Here is a 25,488-nt window from a genome sequence, read left to right as displayed (position 1 = left end):
AAAAAGTTTGATTAAACTTTACTAAACACGGAAACCCCCTGGATTTAGTTAGGCTGAGAAGCCAAGCCAGCTCAGCAGAGCTAACAGGGTGGGTCTTTAAAGGTAAAGGGACCCCTGACCATTAGGTCCAGTCATGGCCGACTCAGGTTGCGGCGCTCATCTCGCTTTATTGGCCAAGGGAGCTGGCATACAGCTTCCTGGTCATGTGGCCAGCAGGACTAAGCCGCTTCTGGTGCAACGGGACACCGTGATGGAAGCCAGAGTGCACGGAAATGCTGTTTACTTCCCCTCTGGAGTGATAGCTATTTATCTGCTTGCACTGGTGTGCTTTCGAACTGCTAGGTTGGCAGGAGCTGGGACAGAGCAATGGGAGCTCACCCCGTCGCAGGGATTTGAACCACCGACCTTCTAATCGGCAAGCCCAAGGGGCTCAGTGGTTTAGACCACAGCACCACCCATGTCCATCATAGGTTGCAAATGCTCTGCAATCCCTCCATCTAGGTTCAGGTTGTGTAAATAAAACCATATATTGTAAAGACACCACAGTCTTTGCCTAATTTCTGTGCCTAATTTCTGAAAGAAACATGAATCCTGGGTAAGTGCCTGGAATCCCACACTTTTCAGAGAGAGGAATGGCGCGTAACAATATTCTTGCTTGCCCAGAAGCCACTTGACCAACTTGCTTTGGTTTCTCCTTTTTGTAGTTTACATCTTTCCTTGAGGAGAGATCCAGGCCCTGTCGACATGGCTGGTGATAAGCAGGAGCTTAAGAGAAGCATCTCCATCATCCCCTGCTTTGTGTTTGTAGAGGTAAGGATGCCACTGGATTTAGCCGAATGAACAAGTGACTGTTTCCCTGGTACTGAGAAAGGAGTAGCCAGCATGGGTTAGTTAGGCCTCCAGGGCGCAGTTGCATAAGGACAACCCCAATGCTGTAGTTAAGGGGTGTTTCTTCTTCTTTGGCGATCACTCGTAGCTGAGTAAGATTGTCTTCCATGAACACGGCTTTAACAGCGAGTCCGTAAGTGACTGTGGAGGCCAATTCTGGATCCACACGTCCTTCCACAGTGGGGACATAGGTCTCTTGGCGAGAGTTGATCACGGTGTGGATTTGCCAAGCATGCCTTCCTCTCAGCACGTTTCTCTCTTTCGTCCTGAGTCCAAGCGTCTTCAAAGCCCATGACACCTTTGGTAAAGGCTGTTCTCCAATTAGAGCGCTCACAGGCCAGTGTTTCCCAACTGTCAGGGTTTATACTACTTTTTTTTTAAAGGTTTGCCTTGAGAGAGTCTTCAAACCTCTTTTGTTGACCACCAGCATTACGCTTTTCATTGTTAAGTTTTGAATAGAGTAGTTGCTTTGGAAGACAATAATCAGGCATCCGCACAACATGAACAGTCCAACAAAGTTGATGTTGAAGAATCATTGTTCAGCAGTGTGCTTGAACATACTGTGTTTCGCATTAACTGTGCTTCCAAGTCCTTTGAAGCCGTTCAAAAGTATTTTATTCATGTCCAGCGCAGAGCATTTTGCCAGTCCTGGAGCAGCTGCTCAGTGCAATCTAAGCAATTTTGCTGCAGCAGCCTTTAGAATATCAACAGGGACTGTGATTGCACACAGTTGTTTCCTCAGTTGCTGGGTCCTGTTGCTTTGCTAGGGTGCAGAGACTGGTGCTGCATCTGCTACATGATGAATGGTTCAGGAAGTTGGGTATGTTTAGCCTGGAGAAGACCGAGAGGGGACGACAGCCACCTTCAAATATCTAAAGCAGGGGTCAGCAACCTTTTTCAGCCGTGGGCTGGTCCACTGTCCCTCAGACCTTGTGGGGGGCCAGACTATATTTTGGGGGGGAAACATGAACGAATTCCTATGCCCCACAAATAAACCAGAGTTGCTTTTTAAATGAAAGGACACATTCTTTTCATGTAAAAACACGCTGATTCCCAGACAGTTCGTGGGCTGGATTGAGAAGGTGATTGGGCCACTCCGGCCCCCGGGCCTTAGCTTGCCTACCCCTGATCTAAAGGGCTATTCCATGGAAGATGGAGCAAGCTTGTTCTCTGCCCTCCCCAGAGGTTGGGACCCAAACCAATGGATTCACATCATAAAAAGAGGAGATTCTGACTAAACATCAGGAGGAATTTTCTGACGGTAAGAGCCATTCGACTGTGGAATGGACTCGCTTGGAAAGTGGTGAAGTCTCCTTCCTTGGGGGTTTTTAAGCAGGTGTTGGATGGCCACCTGTCTGAGATTCTTTAGCGGTGTTTCTTATATTGCAGGGGGTTGGCCTAGATTATCCTTGAGGTCCCTTCCAAGTCAACAATTCTATGGTTCCTTGCTAATTTTCCAAGGGCCTCTCTTTCCACACCCACCCCATGGAGCCAGGAGCAGCTCTGGGAGATATTGAGTATGGACGTCTGAAGAGGGGCATGCAGACATAGACTTCCCCACTCCAGACCTCCCCAAGCAACCTAGAGGAGCCCTGGGAGGGAGGCTGGCAAGGAGGTATACATCTCTGGGGCAGTGTCAGCAGTGAGACACCACTGCCCCTTCCTTGCATAGAGCTCCCTAGCATGCACCACACACATGGGGTGCAATTTGAAAAGTTGCCTGGCCATGGCAGGCAGGCAGGGATGGGAAATAAAATGGGCAGGTGTACGAGAGCTCTTGTGCTGGGCCCGGGAGTTAACCCGAGCAACACGGTCCAGGTCCGGTTCCGAATCCAAGGAGGTCACTCCAACAGAGCCAAGGCAAGTCACAAGGCTAGGTCACACGCTAGGTCAGGCACAGGGTCTCAGGCAGGTTCTAGCAAGCAGCAATGTTGCTCCCACACCCTGGGGTGGGGCCCGACAGCCTTTTATCTTTGTCGGGGTAACAGCTGGTCCTGATCCCCCGGCGACTCACCTCCCTGTCTCGCCCAAAGGCAAGCACTCCTCCTGTGAGTACTCAGGGGTCCCCTGCTCTCAGACCTGAGTCTCTGCAGCTCGGAAGATGTCAGTGGGTTACTAGATCCAGAGACCACCTCAACCTCTCCTGACCCAACTGGTAGGGGAGCAGCTGTAAGTGATGGCCCAGCAGAGGGCAACAAGGTAATCCCCGCATCTGGAGCCAGGGCAGGCTCAGGCCCCTGACTCGGCCCAGCTGGTGTTTGTTGTAGGGGAACCTGTGCAGACTGGAATTCTTCAGGGTCAGGCCCCAGACCTGGTTCAGATGCCGCCTGAGGAAGAGGATCCGGTGTGGACTGAGACTCCTCCGGTTCTGAGTCCGAGCCCGAGTCCCAGGCCATCACAGCTCAGCCCTTCCGCTCCCAAGCCCCTGAAAATGCGGCCACCTACATGTGGTCTCAGACACCAGCCCTCTCCCTGCGATCATCTGCAGTAAATCGCCAGGATATGGAACGGAGCCCGGGGAGTTATTGGGTGCTCAGGAGGAGGGGGGCAGGAGAAGGATAAGGAGGGGTTGCATCAGAAGGAGGCAACTGTCTGCCTGACTTTGAGTCAGGCAGGCTCGGTGCCTCTCCTGCCAGCCGTGATGTGATGCACAGCTACAGCAGGCACCCAAGCGTGAAAAGGAGTACACGAGGAATCTTGCACGGAGGAGCAGGCAGAGGGTGGGGTGGGGGCTGCCAAGCTCCAGCTACTCCAGGGACCCGGCTCTCCTGGCTGCGTCCGTCTCCCATTCAGTCCTCAGCGCCGCTTCCCTGCCTGATGTGCCATGTTCTACTTCCAGCTGGTGATTATGGCGGGCACTGTGGTGCTGGCGTACCACTTCGAATACACGAACACTTTCCCGGTCCACCTCCAAGGCTTCTTCTGCTACGACAGTGCCTACGCAAAGCCCTACCCTGGCCCCGAAGACACAAGCCGAGCACCTCCCGTCCTCGTCTACTCTCTCGTCACTGCTGTGCCCACCATAACGGTAAGAGCCCAGCAGGGCACGTGGTGGGTGGGTGGGTGTGGAAGGGGTGACAACCCCTCTGCTTCTGTTGTGAGATTTGGGGCCACATGTTCCCTCTGGGGGTAAGATCACCAGGGAGCGTGGTTTCAGATATCAAAGTCAAGGTGCCTCAAGGAAGCAGAGGTAGAGCTAGCTCTTTCTTTGCAAAGAACTTTGAAGCTCCTCCGGAAAAATGGTGTGGAATTGTTCAGTCATTTTCTTTTGTACTAGAATTCAATAACCATTCCGGCTTGTAGATCAACTGTGCCTAATGCACACATGCAGATATATGTGCTTGAGATATAGGTGTGCTGTGACTACCCACCAAAGTCGGGCAGATTCATCCATTTCGGGCGCATGAATTTGACATGCGCTCATTCATTTCAGTCCCATTTCTGCATTAACCTGCAATTATGAATAAAGTCCTTACAAAAATGCATATTTAAATGTGAACTTAAATAGTATTTTGGAATGCATTTTCTGAGAAAACACATACACACAACCCTAAATTATGCATTTTGGTACATTTTATTAGCTGAACACTACACCACAAACTTTGGAGGCACACATTTCAAGCTTTGCGTTCGCCCAGAAGGTTCTTGTCAGGCCACTTTGTATAGGAATTTCTAATGTATGAATTCTTCAAGAACTGCCGCTACACGCAAAGAAAGTCTGAGCAAGACACTCACATGTAGGGATAGAGGAGAAATTAAATTTGGATTTCATTTAAAGCTGAATCCATGAAATCCACATTTTCTAGAACAATATGCAAACCAAAACACAGTTATCCTTTGAAATTCACACGTCTCTGAACTTTGCAATGCAGTTCTCTAACCAACCAATGTTTACAAAAAGGCATGTATTAGGGGGAAGGGTGCATAAAAATGAAGATATTACTGAAAATAACATACAATAGCATTGTATGTTTGACACAAATGTTTGTTGAAACTACATATAAAATATGTTAATTAGGAGAAATTCGCAGAACTATGGAAAAATGAGAAACTGAGAGAACCAGAACTGAAATGTTCTTCCATCCTTACTCTTGTGTATGTTGAGAATTTACAATGCTCCACCTCAAATTTATTAATCTAATCTATTGTTACATTTTAATCCCACCCTTCCTGTAAGAAGCTCAAGGAAGCATGTGCAGATCTCCCGCCCTCTTCCCATGTATCCTCATCTTGGTGAAGTGGGAGAGAGTGGGAGACAGGGATTGGCCTAAGAGCACTGAGCAGGTATTTGAACCCAGTTCTCCCTACACCCACAGTCAAACCTGTTTGCCAGTCCATCATACTGGATCTCATCTTAAGTGCATCATGAATTAATATGCAGGAGAAATTGCAGTCCTATGTGCAAACAGTAGGACTGAGCCAAGCTTACTGGGACTGTCTTCACAGCACACATTTAGAGTTAATATTACCCTACCGTTCTGTTAAGCATGCAAGCTGAATGTCTAACTCTATTCTCGCTGCTGCTATCCCAGTGCCCTCCTTTAATTCAGATGCCATATCTTGTCAGTGTCTGGACAACAGTTCCCTTGGAGGAAGGACAGTGACCCACATTGCAAGAAGGTCACCGGTTAATGATATCCCGACCAACCCAATCTTAAACCAGTTTTTTCAAAACAATCATCTTACCATCATTTTATCTATTTTCAGACTTGTGTCTGTGGGATAACCAAAGTACAGACGCAACATTTAAATCAACAACACAGTTTTTTTGGGTAACAACCTCCCAATCACCTATTAATTAAAAAATATAATGCCCTAACTTAAAAAGCTTGTCTAAAAAAAGACAAGTTTTTGTGGGAATGTTTAGGGATGCAGGAGAGGATATATTGTTTGATTATATCCTTTCCAACTTGTGTTAACAAGGTCTACAATTTAGTAGATGATGGGAGTTGTAGTCCAACAACATCTGAGGACCCACAGGTTGAGAACCACTACTATAGATGCAAGTGTCCTTGCAGGAAATGCAGACCATTTGGGTGTTGGGTGTTTGTTGAAGGGTGACCGAAAGAACAGGGTAAGGACATAAGAAGAGCTTGAAGGATCAGATCCAGCGCCTATCTAGTCCAGCATCCTGTTTTCACAGTAGACAACCAGATGCCTACAGGATGCCCACAGTAAAAAGAAAAGGTAAAGGACCCCATGACGATTAAGCCAGTCAAAGGCGACTATGGGGTTGCGGCGCTCATCTCGCTTTCAGGCCAAGGGAGCCAGTGTTTGTCCACAGACAGCTTTCCGGGTCATGTGGCCAGCATGACTAAACCGCTTCTGGTGCATGGAGGACTGTGACAAGTGCCAGAGCGCAAAGAAACGCTGTTTACCTTCCCGCCGCAGTGGTACCTATTTATCTACTTGCACTGGCGTGCTTTTGAACTGCTAGGTTGGCAGGAGCAGGGACCGAGCAACAGGAGCTCACCCTGTCGTGGGGATTCAAACAGCACCACCCACGTCACTAGGACACCCACAAGCAAAATATCATTGCAACGGCACTCTCCGCACCTGCAATTCCTACCAACTGGTATTCAGAGGCCTACTACCTCTGATGGTGCACAAAGGTTCAACTCAGGAAATGTTTCTGCACAACATCCTATTTTTATCCGAAGTCTACCAAATGTTGTTGTCATCTTTAGTCAGGGCAAGCCCAAGACATTTGGGCACCGAAGGTAAACCCCAAAATGAAGCCTAACGCTGCCAGGGAATAAGAGGGGAGTGAAGATCTACATCAGAACAAGGAAGGAATAAAGATCTACACTGAGATCTGCTGCCCATGTGGATCCTGCTGCCTCAGGTGGTTGTCTCACCTTGCCTTATGGGTGGGCTGGCCCTGTCATGATGCATTCTTGCCATGTGGGTTCAAAAGCATTTGTGGACTGGAAGCCCTTTAGAATGCAGTAAGTTATTGTTCTGCTCTAGAAAGCCTGGACTGGATTCTCATTGTTGCTTCCTGCTAAGGCTTGTCCTGCTAGACTTGCTGTTGTTGTTTAGTCGTTTAGTGTCCGACTCTTGGTGACCCCATGGACCAGAGCACGCCAGGCCCTCCTGTCTTCCACTGCCTCCCACAGTTTGGTCAAACTCATGTTAGTAGCTTCGAGAACACTGTCCAACCATCTCGTCCTCCGTCGTCTCCTTCTCCTTGTGCCCTCCATCTTTCCCAACATCAGGGTCTTTTCCAAGGAGTCTTCTCTTCTCATGATGTGGCCAAAGTATTGGAGCCTCAGCTTCAGGATCTGTCCTTCTAGTGAGTACTCAGGGCTGAATTCCTTCAGAATGGATAGGATAAGAATGGATAACCCTGCTAGACTAGGATTGCCATATTTCAAACTGTGAAAATCCAGACAGAAAAGTTGTCAAGCTTTTTTTGGCAACATCGCTTTTAAAAATGCAATTTTTGAGCTATTTTTATGGGAAAACAGCACTGTCGACATGGGCTGCCATACGTCCGGATTTTCACAGACATTTTCCTGATTTCCCTACCGACTACAGAATTCCATATACTGAAAAATCCAGACGTATGGCAAACCCTATCTAGACTTCCATCCCAGCACTGTCAGATTCCTGTCAGGTCTTTTCCTAAGTGGAAATGAAAAATCCAGAAAAGGAAAATGTGCTACTTCCTCAAGGTAATGCGTTCCATCGACATACTGCTGTTATCATTAGGGGATGCTTCCAGATGATCAAATCCTTTCTCCCCCCCCCCCCCTTCGGTCAGTTGCCTGGGGAAAATAGACTCCTTCAATGATTTCTGTTGGCCTTCATCCTGCCTGGGAGAATGTGAAATAGTACCCCCCAAAATTGTGGAAATGTCCAAAAATCCATAATGGAGCTTCTGACACTCCAAGTGATTCACAGCCTTTGGCCATTCCTTTGCAAGCCTTCTGTTGCTCTGCAATCATTTGTTTTATTGAAGGATTTTCATCATTAACAAGGATACATTTAACATCTCTGTTTTCAATTCACAGGGTCCTTTCTACAGGTCTGTTACATTCGGCATGAAACTCTGCTGTCATAGACCTTGTGAGATGTGGGGGGAGAGAAACTGGGAGGGGGTGGGAGGAAAGAAGAGGGGATAATGATCTTTCATGCCTTTGTCTTACTGTATGTGCAGAGTTTTTATATCAGCGTCATGAGATTTTGGCAGCAAAAGCAGACAAATAAAGACCCTCCAATCCTATTTTTAAATATTGATCTAATTTGTTTACTTATTTTCTTCGCCCTTCCCTCCCATTTTTGAGCTGTGTTTCATCATCGTGTAGTTCCGAGTATATACAGTGGAGACAATGATAATTAAATAATAGTTAGCGCAATTAGAAAAGCCTTAGACTTTAAACCATAGCGTCACCTCAGTCCAACTGATGGGGAAAAACCACATAACCATGGTGAAAACCCTAGGTAAAGGTAAAGGGACCCCTGACCATTAGGTCCAGTCGTGGCCAACTCTGGGGTTGTGGCGCTCATCTCGCTTTATTGGCCAAGGGAGCCGGCGTACAGCTTCCGGGTCATGTGGCCAGCATGACTAAGCTGCTTCTGGCGAACCAGAGCAGCGCACAGAAACGCAGTTCACCTTCCCGCTGGAGTGGTATCTATTTATCTACTTGTACTTTGACGTGCTTTCGGACTGCTAGGTTGGCAGGAGCTGGGACCGAGCAATGGGAGCTCACCCCGTCGTGGGGATTTGAACCGCCGACCTTCCGATCAGCAAGTCCTAGGCTCTGTGGTTTAACCCACAGCGCCACCTGCGTCTCAATGGTGAAGACCCTACTCAATCCCAAAAGCTTGGATTACACCTGCAAACTATGCCTAAATCTCAGTAACGAGGGAGGCAGACCTGCTTCTAGAGAGGGAGTATATATATTTTCTATTTTTTTCTTGAAATAATTTTACCCTTTCCCTCCCGTGGATGCTGTTTCTCCCCCGCTTTCATCCCAGGAAGAGGGAAAGAATAGGGAAGGCAGCAGCTGTGATTTGACACCCCTCCAGCCATTTCTATGCCTGCATCTGTGGCTTCTCTGCTGCTGCAGTCTGTCTGCTTCTCTTTATGGCACCTTCTGCTCCCTTGGGGTTGGGGAGATGGGGCATGTCTCTCCTCACAGGCCCAGCTCCCTCTGATGGTCCAATCCATAGGGCATCTCAGTGCTGCTGCCCACCCCACAACCACGGTACCATCTAGTGGGGAATTGATATAGATAGGGAAAGCGCGCCTCAGTTTAAGAATGGTTTTGGTTTAAGAACAGAATTCCGGAACGGATTAAGTTCGTAAGCCCAGTTACCACTGTAGCTCCCTACTAACTGACTGGGGAAGTGAAATATTAAGTGAAATTGTGTCTCTTCTTGGGCTAAAACCCTGCAGATGGGTGAATGGGCCATAGGCTGTTGCAAAGAACTCTTTGCCAAGCAGACTGTTCAGAAATGTCTGAAAGAAAGATTAAATATTCCTGCTCATCCCCCAAAATAGTCCTCTTGGCTGGTACATTGTGTGACTGTATACCCTGGGTTTCCCACAACATTTAAACCACACCTTTGGCATACCAACATGTGAAATGTGGAGAAAAGATGAGCAGGTCCCCCACCCCCAAAGTAGTCTGTGGTCCATGAAAGTCTATGCTGAAATTCGGGAAATTTTGTGTTTTTAAGTTGTGAACTGCCCTGAGATCTTCAGATAAAGGCTGGTATACAAATTTAATATATGGAACTAAAAATAAATAAATGCCTGTGCATAATTAATCTATATACAGTCATACCTCGGGTTACAGACGCTTCAGCTTGCGTTTTTTCGAGTTACGGACCTCCAAAACCCGGAAGTACCGGAACGGGTTACTTCTGGGTTTTGGCGTTCGCGCATGCGCAGAAGCGCTAAATCACGCTTTGCACATGCACAGAAGTGCCGAATCGCAAACCCATGAGTGCGCAGATGCACACAGATCACGTTCGCAACCTGAGCGTCCACTGTACACACAATATTGCCAGAAATGTAAAAAGCTTAAACAAACGAAACTAAGAGAAGCTAAAGGACACCTCCAGTTTTTCCAAAAGAACTATTCTTTAGTTGGGTGGGTGTGTAATTTTTTTGAGGTTATATATCTGTGTAGTGACTACATTTCATATACAGTGGTACCTCGGAAGTCAAACAGAATTTATTTTGGAAGTCTGTTTGACTTCCAAAACGTTCGGGAACCAAGGCGCAGCTTCCGATTGGCTGCAGGAGCTTCCTGCAGCCAATCGGAAGCTGCATCAGACATTCAGGTTCCAAAGAACGTTCACAAACCGGAACACTCACTTCCCTGTTTGCAGTGTTCAGGAGCCAAAACATTCAAGTCGCAAGGCATTCATGAACCAAGGTACAACTGTATTTTATTTAAGGGGGGGGAGGAAATGTGGATTTATTATTATTCAATTCAATTTAATTTATTTAAATTTTTATTTTTGAAATGAGATAATAGACCCTCTCGTAGTCACTTTACAGTATGGAAAGCAGAATCACATATAACTATACCGATACCACCATGAGCGTAACTGAAGATTAAAAAAGAATGTCTGGAGAAATCCTAAGTAAGAAATGTCAGGATTAGTAGCAGAGATACACATAATTTTACATGGTTTTCTGATATTACCCTCAAACTCAGGCAAATAGGGATTGCAATAGATTCCCTTCTTCTATCGGATAAGTCACAAATCTTCTCTCTCATCAAGCAGAGACTGCTAGACCATGAAATCCCAAAACTCTACCTCTTTGTATGCCTTTTGTATGTTCATCTGCTTACTTAAGATTGCAGCCCTACCATGGAGTAATGCCTAATTACCTTTATAATCTAGATATTGCATCACAGACCTTTTATTTCTACTCGTCTAAATGCATTCCCCTCATCTGTTTTGTTCGGAAGGTTTCCAAAAACCCCCTTCCAGAACAGATTCTGCTCCTGTAATAAGAAAACACCAGATACAGCACATAATTTTGGACTGCACTCTTGGCAGAGATCTCCTTGTGCTTTCCTTACATCCTAAAATATCAATTTACAAAGAGTCTATAATCCAATATTTATTGAGGGACGATACTCCTGAAACTACCGAGATTGTTTCAGGGTATTTAGCCGAGATTTTTTAAGCTAAATCTAAAGTTGCCTGATTTACTCAATGGTGGCTATCTAGTCTTTTATATATTGTGTGTGTTTTCGATTGTTAATGTATTTGGATGACATTGTATGATTTTATTGCTTAAACTTATGCCAATAAAGGCCAATAACAATAGCAATAACAGTAACAGTATCTCTGCAGACAGGTAAAGGTAAAGGGACCCCTGACCATTAGGTCCAGTCGTGGCCGACTCTGGGGTTGCGGCGCTCATCTCAGTTTATTGGCCGAGGGAGCCGGCATACAGCTTCCGGGTCATTTGGCCAGCATGGCGAACCAGAGCAGCGCAAGGAAACGCTGTTTACCTTCCCGCTGGAGCTGTACCTATTTATCTACTTGCATTTTGACATGCTTTCGAACTGCTAGGTTGGCAGGAGCAGGGACCACCAACGGGAGCTCACCCCGTTGCGGGGATTCGAACTGCCAACCTTCTGATCGGCAAGTCCTAGGCTCTGTGGTTTAACCCACAGCGCCACCCGCGTCCCTTATCTGCAGACAGGAGCAGACTTAAATTGGACTCGGCTGGGTACCAGGCTCAAAGAGCAGAATTAGGTAGTCACATCTTTTTCTGCAGCAAGTGCCCATATATTTGTCTCAGCCATTTATGGTCACAGAAATGGATACCCTGACAAAGAGTGAGGTCCCGTCCTGCTAAATAAGTGTGTTGGACCCACAAGTGGTATAAAATCACTGTGTCAGAAGCACTTTCAAAGAAACAGATTCCTTCTCACTTCACTGGTTAATGAATTGGGCTTGACTTGGCCAAAGCTTATATTCTCTCTGTCTCTTACCCATCACCTGCCTGCCTTAGATTCTTGTTGGAGAACTGGCTGCCTTTTTCCTCCAGCCTGAGAGACGCGAGGAGAAGACAATCATCTCAGGAGAGTGTTGCTATTTCAACCCCCTTCTACGGCGCATCATTCGTTTTCTGGGTAAGTGAAAGATGACTTTACCACCCTGCCTCCTTCAATTGCCTCAAAGTCACTCCCAAGATTCCCTCCTAATTTTCAGCTCCACCCTGTTAAGAGTTATGTGAGCAGAATTCCCTGATCTGGACCTTGTGCAGAATATGGATCAATAAGCTCTCCACGCCGAGAAAAATAGAGTTCCAAAGTTTTACTGCAAACCATCTTTAAACTGGTTACAAAAAAAAGGTAACCGACTAAAATACAAATCAGCTCATTGCTTTTAAACAACCAGCAATGCAGTCCAGTTTTCTTTAAGTTCTTACCTAAGGACTGTTCTCTCTCTGGTCCCAGAGAGAGACACAAATAAGCAAGTTATCTGGCAATGTGTCGGCTGTTTCTAAGAGAAGCCCAGTCTCCCAGTCATCAGTTAACATAAATACTGAAGCAAAAGGCCTATCTGCACTTCTGTTCAGCCCATGATTTCAAGTGTTTTCAAATCACAGATCTGAGAGGTTGGGGTTTTTTTTGGTCCCACCCCTTTCCCCAGGAAAAGGAGCTGTTTACTGCTGAATTGGAACAGAAAACCCCATTGGCGTTTGTTCCAGTTTGACAGTAAACAACAAAGTTTTGTGGGGAAAGCAGCAGGACAAAAAATATATTCCTCTTGGACCTTTGACATGAAATCATGGGACAAATGAAAGTGTAAGGTAAAGATAAAGGGACCCCTGACCATTAGGTCCAGTCGTGACCGACTCTGGGGTTGCTGCGCTCATCTCGCTTTATTGGCCAAGGGAGCCAGCGTATAGCTTCCGGGTCATGTGGCCAGCAGGACTAAGTCGCTTCTGGCGAACCAGAGCAGTGCATGGAAACACTGTTTACCTTCCCGCTGGAGCGGTACCTATTTATCTACTTGCACTTTTGACCGGCTTTTGAACTGCTAGGTTGGCAGGAGCAGGGACTGAGCAATGGGAGCTCACCCCGTCGCGGGGATTCAAACAGCCAATCTTCTGATCGGCAAGTCCTAGGCTCTGTGGTTTAACCCACAGCGCCACCCGCGTTCCCAAATGAAAGTGTGGATGGCCCCAAAGTTTCCATCCTCTTGTGGCATCTTTAGCTTCAATAGCACCTTTTTTTGCACTTGCCACAGTTCTCCGCAAAGCAGACATTCTGGACTGGGCGATATCTGGTTTTCAACATCGCAGTATATTGCCAGCTAAACATCGTGATACACAGATATATCATGGTGTCTGAAATTAGGAGAGAGCTAAGTAGAGGCATTGGCTGGCCTCACAGTTTTTCCTGCATCGTTAATTTTGCTCTTGTGATTCATTGCCCCCTGCTTGAGGCAGAGGAGAGCTGAGCCAGCAAAGTTAATGGGAGATGCAGGAATCGAGAAACACATTGGCTGGCTTCATGGTTTTGCCCACATTGTGATTTTTGCATAGCACACACATACATGATGATTCACGATATACTGCCCGGCAGGGCCGGATTTAGGTTTGATGAGGCCCTCGGCTACTGAAGGTAATAGGGCCCTTTATATGTCCAGCTCTCCTTTGTCAACAACAAATTGTCGCTGTTTTTTGTGTTGAATATATGCTATATGGTATGGACCTAAAGCCATAAATTATCTAAAGCCATTTGCCCATAACAAAATATGTATTTTATCAAAGTAATTGTTGAACTGAAATACAATTAAGAAGAAGTATATTAATAGTGAAATAATTGTTAAGCGCTAACTTAAAATGGTTTTTTATTCATAACAAACTTAATAATGCAAACACCCTGGCATTTGGCAATAACAAGAGTTCCTTTAGAAACACAATTTACAAAGACTTATAATCTAGTCTCTATAAACTTGCTATAACATGAAATAATAATAGGTGTAAATATATGATGCAAATTAGTAATAATTATAAATAGCAGAATGTAGGCACCCTATATATAGCAATGAGCAAACCAGTGATATTTTAGGGAGCAGGCTAGCAGGCGGGGCCCAAGACTTACATCATAGGAGCCTACAAAACACCGTTGTTGCATATAGGTTTTAATTTACGGTACTTGTTTTTTATCTTATATTTTGGAAATGTACATCCAGGGTTTTTGGGGGGCCCCAAGAGAGTGGGGCCCTAAGCTACAGCTTGTTTAGCTTATACATAAATCCAGCACTGCTGCCAGGTGACAAATTATGACACCGATATCACGATATGGACTTCAAACCAGTTTTGAACGATATATCTTTTACAAACCCCAGCTTCGCCACCTCCAGCTGCTCATCTCCTTCCTTTCAGCCCATTTCTTCCCCTTTACTTTCCCACAGGCATTTATTCCTTTGGCCTCTTCACTACCACTATCTTTGCCAACGCTGGCCAGGTGGTTACCGGAAACCAGACTCCACACTTCCTGTCGGTGTGTCGACCCAACTACACTGCCCTCGGCTGCCAGGCGCCCCCAGGCACCATCTACGTCACGGACAAGGCTGCCTGCTCGGGCAACCCCGCCCTGGTCACTGCCGCCCGCAAGGCCTTCCCCTCCAAGGATGCTGCTCTCAGTGCCTACGCTGTAGCCTATACTGTGGTACGAGGCTCTGGTGGGTGGAGGGGCCAGGGAAATGGGTGTCGGAGTGAGGAGGGGGCTGAAGTGGCTGGGGTAAGCAAAAAGCGCCTATCTCTTCCCACAAGGACATGCCAGATGTGGTGGAGGTGACTGCTGGGCCCGACCTTTCAGAGGCCACCTACACCAAATTTCCCCAAACCTGGGTCTCCAGCTGGTTTTGGACTACAGTTCCCATCATCCCTGGCCACTGCTCCTGCTAGCTAGGGATGATGAGAGCTGTAGCCCCAAAACAGCTGGAGACTCAAATTTGGGAGATCTAGGGTTGCCATATTTCGAAAAGGAAAAACCAGGACACCCTGAAAGTTAGGAAGACCCCAACATTGTTGAGTTGTGTGTTTTTTTTAGGAAAACTCAAAAGCTGTAGAGTTGTTGTTGTTTTTAATAACAAAAATGCCCCCCCCCAAACACATTCGATTGACTTGCCTAAAATCCAGGACAAAGCGTCACATTTTGGAAATTCCTTCCCAAACGTCATTTCTGCCTTCGGAATCCTGATAATATCTGGGGAAATCTGGATGTATGGTAGCCCTGGGGAATCCCTGACCTACGATCGCAAGGCATGTCGGCCAGCTCTGAGTTTTGGTTGCTCCACCCCAAAGTGGGTTCCTTAGGAGGCCTGGGGTGCCTTCTGATGGGCATGAAGAGAAAAAGAGGGGAGGAAAGTGGGCTTTTTGCTATCAAGGCTCAGAAAATAAATGAGTTTGGTGGCTCAGCAGTGTCACAAAGTGTTGCCTGATCTGAGCAGAGAACCTATCCTCTTTCCAGATGGAGAAGATTGAATGGTCTACCTCCACAGTTGGAGGCAACCATGCTGAGAGCCAGTGTGGTGTAGTGGTTAAGAGCGGTAGTCTCGTAATCTGGGGAACCGGATTCACATCTCCGCTCCTCCACATGCAGCTGCTGGGTGACCTTGGGCTAGTCACACTTCTTTGAAGTCTCTCAGCCCCACTCACCTCACAGAGTGTTTGTTGTGGGGAGGAAGGGAAAGGAGAATGTTAGCCTCTTTGAGACTCCTTAAAGGGAGTGAAAGGCAGGATATCAAATCCAAACTCTTCTTCTTCTTGTAGCTGGAAACCACTGGAGGGAAGAGGGCTCTCGTGCTCATGTTCTCCTCGCTGGTTCCCCACAAGACGTATCTGGTTGGCCACTGTGAGAACAGGGTGCTGGACTAGATGGGTCATTGGCCTGATCCAGCCGGCGAGTTTGTTCCTATGTTCCTAAATAATTTCCCTTTGCCTCTCCAACAACATCTGGGGGACGCCCAGGATCAGCAAGAAAGACTTTAGCTGGGGTGGTGGCAGGAATCTGCTATGGGGTGGGAAGACATAAAGGCGAGAATAAAGGCTCATCCAAACTTCCATTTGCTCCACTGCTGAATTGGAACCAATGGCAATTGGTTTTCTGCAGAATGCTGCTTGTTCCACAGAGAGGATTTCCAGGGAAAGTGACAGAGCAGAGGCAAAATTGCTCGGACCAGAAAACCGCCCAGATCTGTGTTTTCTAGGCAAGGGACAAGCAGAAGTGTGGCTGAGCCCTTAATACCTGCATGTCGAACAAGACTTTTCAATGTCTTTGCCTATGTTTGTTTGTATGTGTGTGTAAGAGAGAGAAAGAGGGAGAAAGAAGATACATGGGCTGTGCCCTGGGCAGCAAAATGTCTTGGGGCAAGCAGTGGATGTCAGCCGCAAACGAGGGAGAAACTCATCATATCAAAGAACTGGAAGAGACCAAAAGATGATTAGAGCAGCCTCTTTTCTGGGCTGCAGAGCCAGCTTCCCCATTAGGCTTCTTCCTGCATATGAAACACAGTGCAATTCAGACCATGCAGCGCTGCCGAAAGGTGCTTGCTTATTTATTAGCTTTGTGCACTCGCTGGTTTCATGATTAAGATTTACATTATTAAGATTTATTATTATTAAGATTTTCATTATTAAGATTTTCATTATTAGCATGATTAATAAGCTGAACAACCAGCTCTAGAGAACAAAGCAGCCGAGTCTTGCAGGAAGAAAGACACACATGCACAGAGGCACCGCTGGCCAGACTTGGCAGAGAACCTTTCCCGACCCCAGATATGTGGGCTGGTCAGCCCCCCTGAGAATGAAGAAAAGGAGCCTTCCCACAGGAGAACCGATATGGGGCACACTGTTTCAATTGGGGTTAAAGCAGTGCTGTGTGTACTGAGCTTTCCATTGGTGTGTGTGTGTGTGTGTGTGTGTGTGAGTGAGAGAGAGAGAGAGAGAGAGAGAGAATGAGAATTAGGGAGGAGGCACAGTGGTCAGGGGCAGGGATGCTGACTTGCCCCCACTATTGAGGGATCCAATGTCTGATGTCACACGACACATCATGCAATGTGCTGGTTTCGCACGCGCCACGTAGTGCAAAGCGCTGATGTGACAGGGGGGCCTGGCTCCCTCCTTAAGAGCTTTGGGAGGGGCAAAGTATCTTGGCCCCCACTAGCTGTTGCACTTGGTCACAGGTCTTGGGGAAATGTGGTGGCAGCAGCTACAGGAATGTAGGAAATTGCTGGTTGCTCTAAGGCCCATTTCAGTGGGAAGTTGCAGGGGGCAGGCGAGGAATGATTCAGGACTCTGCAGTTGACTGCTACCTCTCTGGAAGCTCCACAATACAGAATATTCGCAATAAGAACTGTAAACCCGCCTTCTTTATTTACATTTTTAAAAGACCACAACATAATAGCTGCGCATCCTGCAATTCCCACTGCTCCTAACGCCCTCCAAGGAAGACTAAGCAACTGCCCCCATTGCCAGCCTCGGACTATGACCCTCTGTTGCTCCTCCCTCCCTCTGCAGATGTACGTGACCCTGGTCTTCCGGCTGAAGGGCTCTCGCCTGGCCAAGCCCTCCCTGTGCCTGGCTCTCTTGTGTCCTGCTTTCCTGGTGGGTGTGGTTCGCGTTGCAGAGTATCGAAACCACTGGTCCGATGTGCTGGCGGGGTTCCTCACCGGTGGGGCCATTGCTGCCTTCCTGGTAAGTGATGGTGTGTCTGTCGTGGGCAAGACTGAAGGCAGACAGGGGGAGGTGGGGCTTCCGCACAGGACATGGGGAAGAGAGAGCTCGGGCCACCCATCTGCAGATGCAGGATGTTATCTGGTGCAAGACCTTGAGATACAGGGAAATGGCCTAGATGCTCAGGAGTTGTGCCACGTGGGCCTTCAAGGGGGGAAGGGGGGGGACTTCGTGAGCAGTAGGCTAATGTTCTGTTCTGCTCTCTTCATTCTTTTTTCTTTGGCATTTAATAATAATAATTGGGACGAAGGTGGCGCTGTGGGTTAAACCACAGAGCCTAGGACTTGCTGATCAGAAGGTCGGCGGTTCGAATCCCCACCACGGGGTAGGTTCCCATTGCTCGGTCCCAGCTCCTGTCCACCTAGCAGTTCGAAAGCATGTCAAAGTGCAAGTAAATAAATAGGCAGGAAGGTAAATGGCGTTTCCATGTGCTGCTCTGGTTCACCAGAAGTGGGTTAGTCATGCTGGCCACAGGATCCAGAAGCTGTACACCGGCTCCCTCGGCCAATAAAGCGAGATGAGCACCGCAACCCCAGAGTCAGCCACGACTGGACCTAATGGTCAGGGGTCCCTTTATCTTTTAATAATAAGAATAATAATAAAATTTTATTTATATCCCGCCCTCCCCAGCCAAAGCCGGGCTCAGAGCAGCTAACAGTAAAAATAACACAGTTTACATAAAATCACAATCAGTTAATTGAAATACATTCTAAAATCAATTCATTCTAAAATCAATTCAGAGTCAAATTAATGGCAACCATTGGGCTAGAGTTCTATGAGGATTACAGAAGGAGAGAGGAGGTCAGATTGTGCCTTGGCCAAAGGCCTGGTGGAACAGCTCCGTCTTGCAGGCCCTGTGGAAAGATGTCAAGTCCCGCAGGGCTCTAGTCTCTTGTGACAGAGCATTCCACCAGATCGGGGCCACGGTATAGCACCGGGTGAATGTGATCCCGCAGCGAGAACCCCATAAGGAGTCTTGTCGCGGCATTCTGAACCTGCTGGAGTTTCAAGGGCAGCCCACGTAGAGTGAGTTACAATAATCAAGTCTGCAGGTGACCGTCACATGGATCATAGTGGCTAGGTCAGGGCAAGAGAGGTAAGAAGATTGTCTTCCATAAACACGGTTTTAACAGTGCGTCCATAAGTGACTGTGGAGGCCAATTCTGGATCCACATGTCCTTCCACAATGGGGACATAGGTTTCCTGGTGGGAATCATAGAATCATAGAGTTGGAAGAGACCACAAGGGCCAACCCCCTGCCAAGCAGGAAACACCATCAGAGCACTCCTGACATATGGTTGTCAAGCCTCTGCTTAAAGACCTCCAAAGAAGGAGACTCCACTACACTCCTTGGCAGCAAATTCCACTGTCGAACAGCTCTTAATGTCAGGAAGTTCTTCCTAATGTTTAGGTGGAATCTTCTTTCTTGTAGTTTGGATCCATTGCTCCGTGTCCGCACCCGCGGGAGTTGATCACAGTGAGGGTTTGCAAAGCGTGCCTTCCTCTTAGCACGTTTCTCCCTTTCGTCCTGAATTCGAGTGTCTTCAATGCCCATGACACCTTTGGTAAAGGCTGTTCTCCAATTGGAGCACTCGCAGGACAGTGTTTCCCAGTTATCAGTGTTTATACTATATTTTTTCAGATTTGCTTTGAGAGCATCTTTAAACCTCTTTTGTTGTCCACCGGTATTTCGCTTTCTATTCTTAAGCTGGGAATAGAGTAGTTGCTTTGGAAGACGAAAGAAGCCTAATTTAATAAGTGTCTGCACAGCGGTTACAGGAGCCTCCTCACCAGATTATTAGTATTATTATCAGATTAGTACTTCACCTACACCGAAGCCTCTAGGTGCCGTACAACATACAAAGTAGGAAATGCAATTACATGGAAACATTGGCAAGCATTGTACAAAACTACGTGTAAGAAGCTTGCCTCTCCAAAATAACAGCCTCCGTAAATAATGTTACAAACCAACAGCAGGGATGAGATGTTAATTCTAAAGCCCTAAAAATCCTACCACTGTTAAAGTTGACAAAATTGCCAAGGACTACGGAAAAATGAACAAACTCGTGGGGTGGGGCATAGCTTTGCCTGGCACTGAAAAGATGGCACAGAAGGCATCAGGTGATCTTCCCTGGGGAAAGTGTTCTATGGGAAGGGTGCCATCACCAAAAAAGTCCTGTCTCCTGACGCCACTCTTGTGTTTGTTTGTTTGTTTGTTGTAATTTCCAATTTTATACATTTCAGTAATTTTTCAATCATTTTAACATTTCAGTTTTTGATGTATTTTTGTTTTAATTATACTTTTCAAGTTTATACTTTTCACAATCAATTTAACATTTCAAAATTTGACTTCCTTCCCCCTCTTTCTACAGTTTTAAAAAATATATTCTGAATATCCAAATTCATTTAATTTGCTCATTTAATTATCTACTTTAAATATATACTCTTATAAAACTGCAGGTTATTACAATAATCCTGCCATTGTTCTTATCTGTTTGCAATTTATTTGTAAATATTCAACAAACCGTTTCCATTCTTTTATAAAAAGTTTGTTATCTTGATTTCTTATTCCTCCAGTAAGTTTCACCATTTCTGTGTATTCCAGAAGTTTTTGTATCCATTCTTCCTTTGCTGGGACTTCTTCTTCTTTCCACTTTTGGGCGAGTAACATTCTTGCTGCTGTAGTTGCATACATGAATAAATTTCTATACAGTTTGGGTAGTTCTGTCCCTATACAGTGGTGCCTCGCAAGACGAAAATAATCCGTTCCGCAAGTCTCTTCGTCTAGCAGTTTTTTCGTCTTGCGAAGCAACCCTATTAGCGGATTAGCGCTATTAGCGGCTTAGCAGCTATTAAAGGCTTAGCGGCTTAGCAGCTAAAAGGCTATTAGTGGCTTAGCGGCTTAGAAAAAGGGGGGGAAAACGAAAAAAATCGCAAGACGTTTTCGTCTTGCAAAGCAAGCCCATAGGGAAATTCGTCTTGCGAAGCGCATCGAAAAACGGAAAACCCTTTCGTCTAGCGGGTTTTTCGTCTTGCGAGGCATTCGTCTTGCGGGGCACCACTGTAATTCCCAACTTGATGCCACTCTCTATACTTCCAGTGGAGACATAATCTTGAAGAGAGCCCCCACTGACAATTGCAAAGTTAAGGTAGGCTCATCTAGGAGGAGTTCAGGTACCAGGTTCCTAAGCTGCATAAGGCTTTAAAAGTTAATGCCAACACTTTGAATTGGCCCCACAAACATCTGGCACCCACCTGTGTAATATCCTCAGAACATCTGATTCTAGTAAGTCACCGTGCTGCCAATTTCTCCACCAACTGAAGTTTCTGAACCAACTTCAATGGCAGCCTCCTGCATTAATCTAGAGGGAGGTTACCAGAGCATAGGTCACTAATGCTAGGCTATCTCCATCCAAGACAGGGTCACAGTTGTGCCACCAGCAGTCCACACCACAGGGAACGTCTGTGCCTTCAGTGGTAACCATGGATGTAGGAATGTTCCCAGTCTCCTTCAGGAAGAGTACAACCTCCTCCAGAACTGGCTGGGTACCACTTCTCTGGACCAAGAAGCCATCCTCAAACAGCCCCTCTGTCTTGTTTGGATTTAGCCTAATTTTGTTGCTCTCATCCAGTCCATTGCTACGCCCAGCACATCCACACCCAGAAGAGATGAAAAGGAGAAACATGTTTGTGTGTCCATCTGAAAAGTTGATAATGCATTCCAGAATGCCCCACTTGGCAGTTTAATGTACTGTAGATATTAAATAGCATAGGGGATGAGATTGAACCCTGTGGAGCCACAACCCCTAACTAGGTCAGCCATCCCAGAAGCGTGCTGTAATGGTTCTAGGGGTTGCTTGTGCGTAAATCGACACCACACCTGGCTAGGTTACCTGGGTGAACCCTTTCTGTCTGGACAGCCTCTCACCCGTGGCTGTCTCAATCGCTGGCAGAATCCATCAGTGGGCATTTCTTGAACTTCTTCCAGCAAAGAAGCTCTTTGACGCCTAGTCGCCACCTACTCTCCCTGCGCGGGAGCCTTCTGTGCAGGGAGGGTGTGGGCAGCGGAGGACCCGTGCTCTCCTCGCTGGTCTCTGGCGAGGAGTCATGGAGCCACCTCGCCGATTCCCCCATCTGCCCCCCTTCTCCACTGGTGCTATGCTGAATTCCTTCCCCAGCAGATGGGCTGCTTCTCTCCCTCCCGGGACGCTCTCCTGAATCCCTCTGGAGCCCTCCCTCTCCCTCTGGCTCCGATGGCAGTTCCCTGACACGTACCATGGTAGATGGTGCCAAAAATGGTTAGAGCGGTTCTCAACCTGTGGGTCCCCAGATGTTGTTGGACTACACTCCCATCATCCCTGAGCTCTGGCCTTGCTAGCTAGGGGTGATGGGAGTTGTAGTTCAACAACATCTGGGGACCCAAAGGTTGAGAAAAAATGGCTAGAAGAACCAAGAGGATCACATTTCTACTGTCTCCTTCCTAGCACAGGGCAACCCAATGTAGTGACAAAAGCACACCTAACCCTCGGTTGATATGGATCCAGAAAACCAATGTCCTCCAAGAATATCTGAATCTGATCAGGTTTGGTGGTGCCTTTTAACAGGACCTTACCAGGGTTTCATTTGAGTTCATTTATGAGCACGGAAGTGTGTTTGTTTAAATGCCAGCAGGTGGTGGTATTGCTGCAGGGGACCTCAAATTAACTGCTGTAAGGGACCTCAAGAAACACCAGGAACAACTTAACATGACACAGCAGGGGGTTATTGGAATTGTAGTCCAAGAACTTCAGGAGGCCCGATGATACTCATACCTTCCCTAGGTACTGTAGTGCACATAGAACTGAGTCCTGCAGCCCCAAACAAATTGTGTGGCTCATTGTGTGGCTAGGGTACTCTTTCCCCATTGTGGGAAAATAATGTGTGACTGCTTGGGCCCCCTTTGGTCTGACCCAGCAGGGCTTTCCCCATATATGGAAAGGAGTCAAGGAGCTTGGCCAATAGCCTTTGGCACGGAGTCAAGGAAGGCTAGCATTAGCAGAAAGTGCCATATGTGGTGGACCGGTAAAAGGGTAAAAGAGTATTGGGTAATAATTCATAATGAATTGAAGAAAATGTTTATAAGTACTTTTCCAGAGTCCTTTTTGTTGAGAATAATTCAGCCGGAAATTCCCAGGTGTCAAAAAAGGTTATTTATGTATGCCGCCACTGTGGCCCGTGTTTTGTTAGCCCAAAAATGGAAAATGAGCGATGTCCCAACCAAAGAAGAATGGCAACTTAAACTGATGGAATATGCACAGCTTGTGGACCTAACATATAGAATAAGAGAACAATAAGAACGTACATTTAAAGAAGATTTGAAGATGTTTATTGCATATATTGGGGGGGGATTGTGTACACTCGAAAACATGGGCAGCATTAAGATAAATTCAACAATGCAAACAAGGTTTGATGGATGTAATAATGGAATACTGAATGGTTTAGTTTATGTAAAATATGCAAGGATTTATGTTATGCAAAATGAACCATGGAAAGAGAAGAGGGGAAGTCATTGATGTTTTAAGGTTGTTTAAATTCATTTTCTAAAGTGTAAAACAGGAAATTTAATAAAAAATATACACAAAAAGGAAAAAAGTAAAGGAAAGGGCTTGGGGAGCTTGGCCTATAGCCATGTGCATGGAGTCAAGGAAGGCTAGCATGAGCAGAAAGTGAAGAACTAAAGTAGAAGAACAAAAATTGGGCAGAAAGTTTAGTTGTTGTTGTTGTTTAGTCGTTTAGTCGTGTCCGACTCTTCGTGACCCCATGGACCAGAGCACGCCAGGCACTCCTGTCTTCCACTGCCTCCTGCAGTTTGGTCAGACTCATGTTTGTAGCTTTGAGAGTCTTCTCTTCTCATGAGGTGGCCAAAGTATTGGAGCCTCAGCTTCAGGATCTGTCCTTCCAGTGAGCACTCAGGGCTGATTTCCTTAAGAATGGATAGGTTTGATATTCTTGCAGTCCATGGGACTCTCAATATTCTTTTATTTCACTGTATTGTTCGGGATCAGGTGAAGAGGGTTTTTATGCTCCTACCTTCTTCTGCTGGCAGGTGACTTGCGTGGTCAACAATTTCCAGAGCAGCCCACCTACGGCCAAGAAAACAACCCCAACTGAAAGCAGCTTGCCCAGTGTCCCTGTCATGGGCTTGCCCTGTGTGGACAGTTCCCTAGAAAAGTTGAGTGTGGCTCAGGTAAGCGGCATCCCGCCCAGCAACCCTTGCCTGCCTCCTGCTCTGTGACGTCCTGAAACATCTGTACAGCTTATGCACAGACACACAGTTGGCTCCAGGTTTGGGGGTGGGCTGTGGGCAAAATGTGGCCCTCCATTGGGCTCCCTCCTCAGTCAGTGGGCCATGACAGGCCTACATGGCACAGTGGGAGCAGAAGTGGGGAGCAACTAGAGCTCTCTGATCAACTGGCTTTAGCCACCACTTAAATCCCATACAGCACCCCAGAGGAACACTATGTTGGGGCATTATGGGAAATTCCTCCAGTTTAGATGCTAGACCCAGTTGCTTGGAGTGCTGGGTCTGATAGATAGATAAATAGATACCGTATTTTTCGCCCCGTAGGACGCACCAGCCCATAGGACGCACCAAGTTTTTTGGGGGGAAATAATGAAAAAAAAATTATTTCCCCCCCCAGGCGCTTGTGGAGCCGGCAGCGGGGAGAAGCGCTCTTCTCCCCGCCGCCCACCTGCAGACCAGGTCCGGGGACAGCGGGAAGATGCATTGTGCCTCCCAGCTGTCCCCGGAGCTTGCGGGGCAGGCAGCGGGGAGAAGCGCTCTTCTCCCCGCTGCCCGCCTGCAGACCAGGTCTGGAAACAGCAGGAAGACGCGCTGCGCCTCCCCACTGTCCCCGGAGCTTGCGGGGCTGGCGGCAGGGGGAAGCACGCGTCTCCCCGCCCTCAGCCTCCAAAGCACATCGGGAGACAGCGGGATGCCGCCGTTCCGCCTCCCCGCTGTCCCCCTACCTTGTGGGACTGGCACTGCGGCTCTCCTGAAGCCTGGAGAGCGAGAGGGGTCGGTGAGCACCGACTCCTCGCGCTCTCCAGGCTTCAGCGAAAGCCTGCATTCACCCCATAGGACGCACACACATTTCCCCTTCATTTTTTGGAGGGGAAAAAGTGCATCCTATGGGGCGAAAAATACGGTATATCTTCTGATATACATGTAAGGCTATCATCATTCAGTCCTACTTGGAGAATTTCTCATCACAACCCTGAGTTTGCATGAAGTTAGGGTGGGGAAGGGCAGCAAAAGCAGGTTGTAAAATGCCGCTTTTAAACAGCAGCATAGGTTGGACTAAAGGAAAAAGAGAAGGGGAAAGCGGTGATTTTAAAGAATGCAAAGGGTTTAAGTAGAGTGAGGAGGGGGTGGCACTGAGGGATGGAAAGTGGCAATTTAAAAGTTTGAGCACTGGAAGGAGTGAGTTAGGAAATGCTCTGTTGTGTTAGCTTCAGATAGTCCATAAGTAGCTTCCCACAATCATACATTTCATTCCTGGTGCCTTGTGTTGTCCTCAACATGAAGTTCTGGGCTCGATGCAGTAATTTAGAAGAGATATTCTATGGGGAATTCCATGTATGACTACCTGAGTTCCACCATGAAAGTGGGATGTACCTTAATAGACCAAACAAGGAGAACTCAAAAGTCTCTGTTGCTTAGAGGCCCATATAATCTTGGTGTGATGGAAAGGACAAAACTGGGAGAAGACATAATGTGTCTAGTGAAAAATGAGAGATGATAGCTGGAGGGAGTAATCAGGAAGCAAGAAAGGAGGTTATGGTAATCCAGGAAATGTTTGGGTGGAAGAAATGAGTTTTAAGAG

The 25,488-nt window shown here is 47.0% G+C and overlaps 1 protein-coding gene across 4 annotated transcripts in view; it reads left to right on the top strand.

The window, feature by feature from the left end:
• Window positions 1-25,488, top strand: part of PLPPR2 (phospholipid phosphatase related 2) — a 41,742-nt gene that overhangs the window by 8,460 nt on the left and 7,794 nt on the right. For all 4 annotated transcript variants that reach the window (XM_081894572.1, XM_081894571.1, XM_081894574.1 and 1 more), the window contains exons 2-7: window positions 705-810; window positions 3,728-3,916; window positions 11,882-12,002; window positions 14,299-14,555; window positions 17,408-17,584; window positions 23,709-23,849. In XM_081894572.1, the coding sequence (XP_081750698.1) occupies window positions 745-810; window positions 3,728-3,916; window positions 11,882-12,002; window positions 14,299-14,555; window positions 17,408-17,584; window positions 23,709-23,849 (951 nt within the window). In that variant the 5' untranslated portion in view covers window positions 705-744. The remainder of the gene's footprint in view (window positions 1-704; window positions 811-3,727; window positions 3,917-11,881; window positions 12,003-14,298; window positions 14,556-17,407; window positions 17,585-23,708; window positions 23,850-25,488) is intronic.

The sequence above is a fragment of the Podarcis melisellensis genome (assembly GCF_964234715.1).
Source record: "Podarcis melisellensis genome assembly, chromosome: 17".
NCBI classification, from domain to species: domain Eukaryota; kingdom Metazoa; phylum Chordata; class Lepidosauria; order Squamata; family Lacertidae; genus Podarcis; species Podarcis melisellensis.
This window is presented reverse-complemented; position numbering and strand designations above follow the sequence as displayed.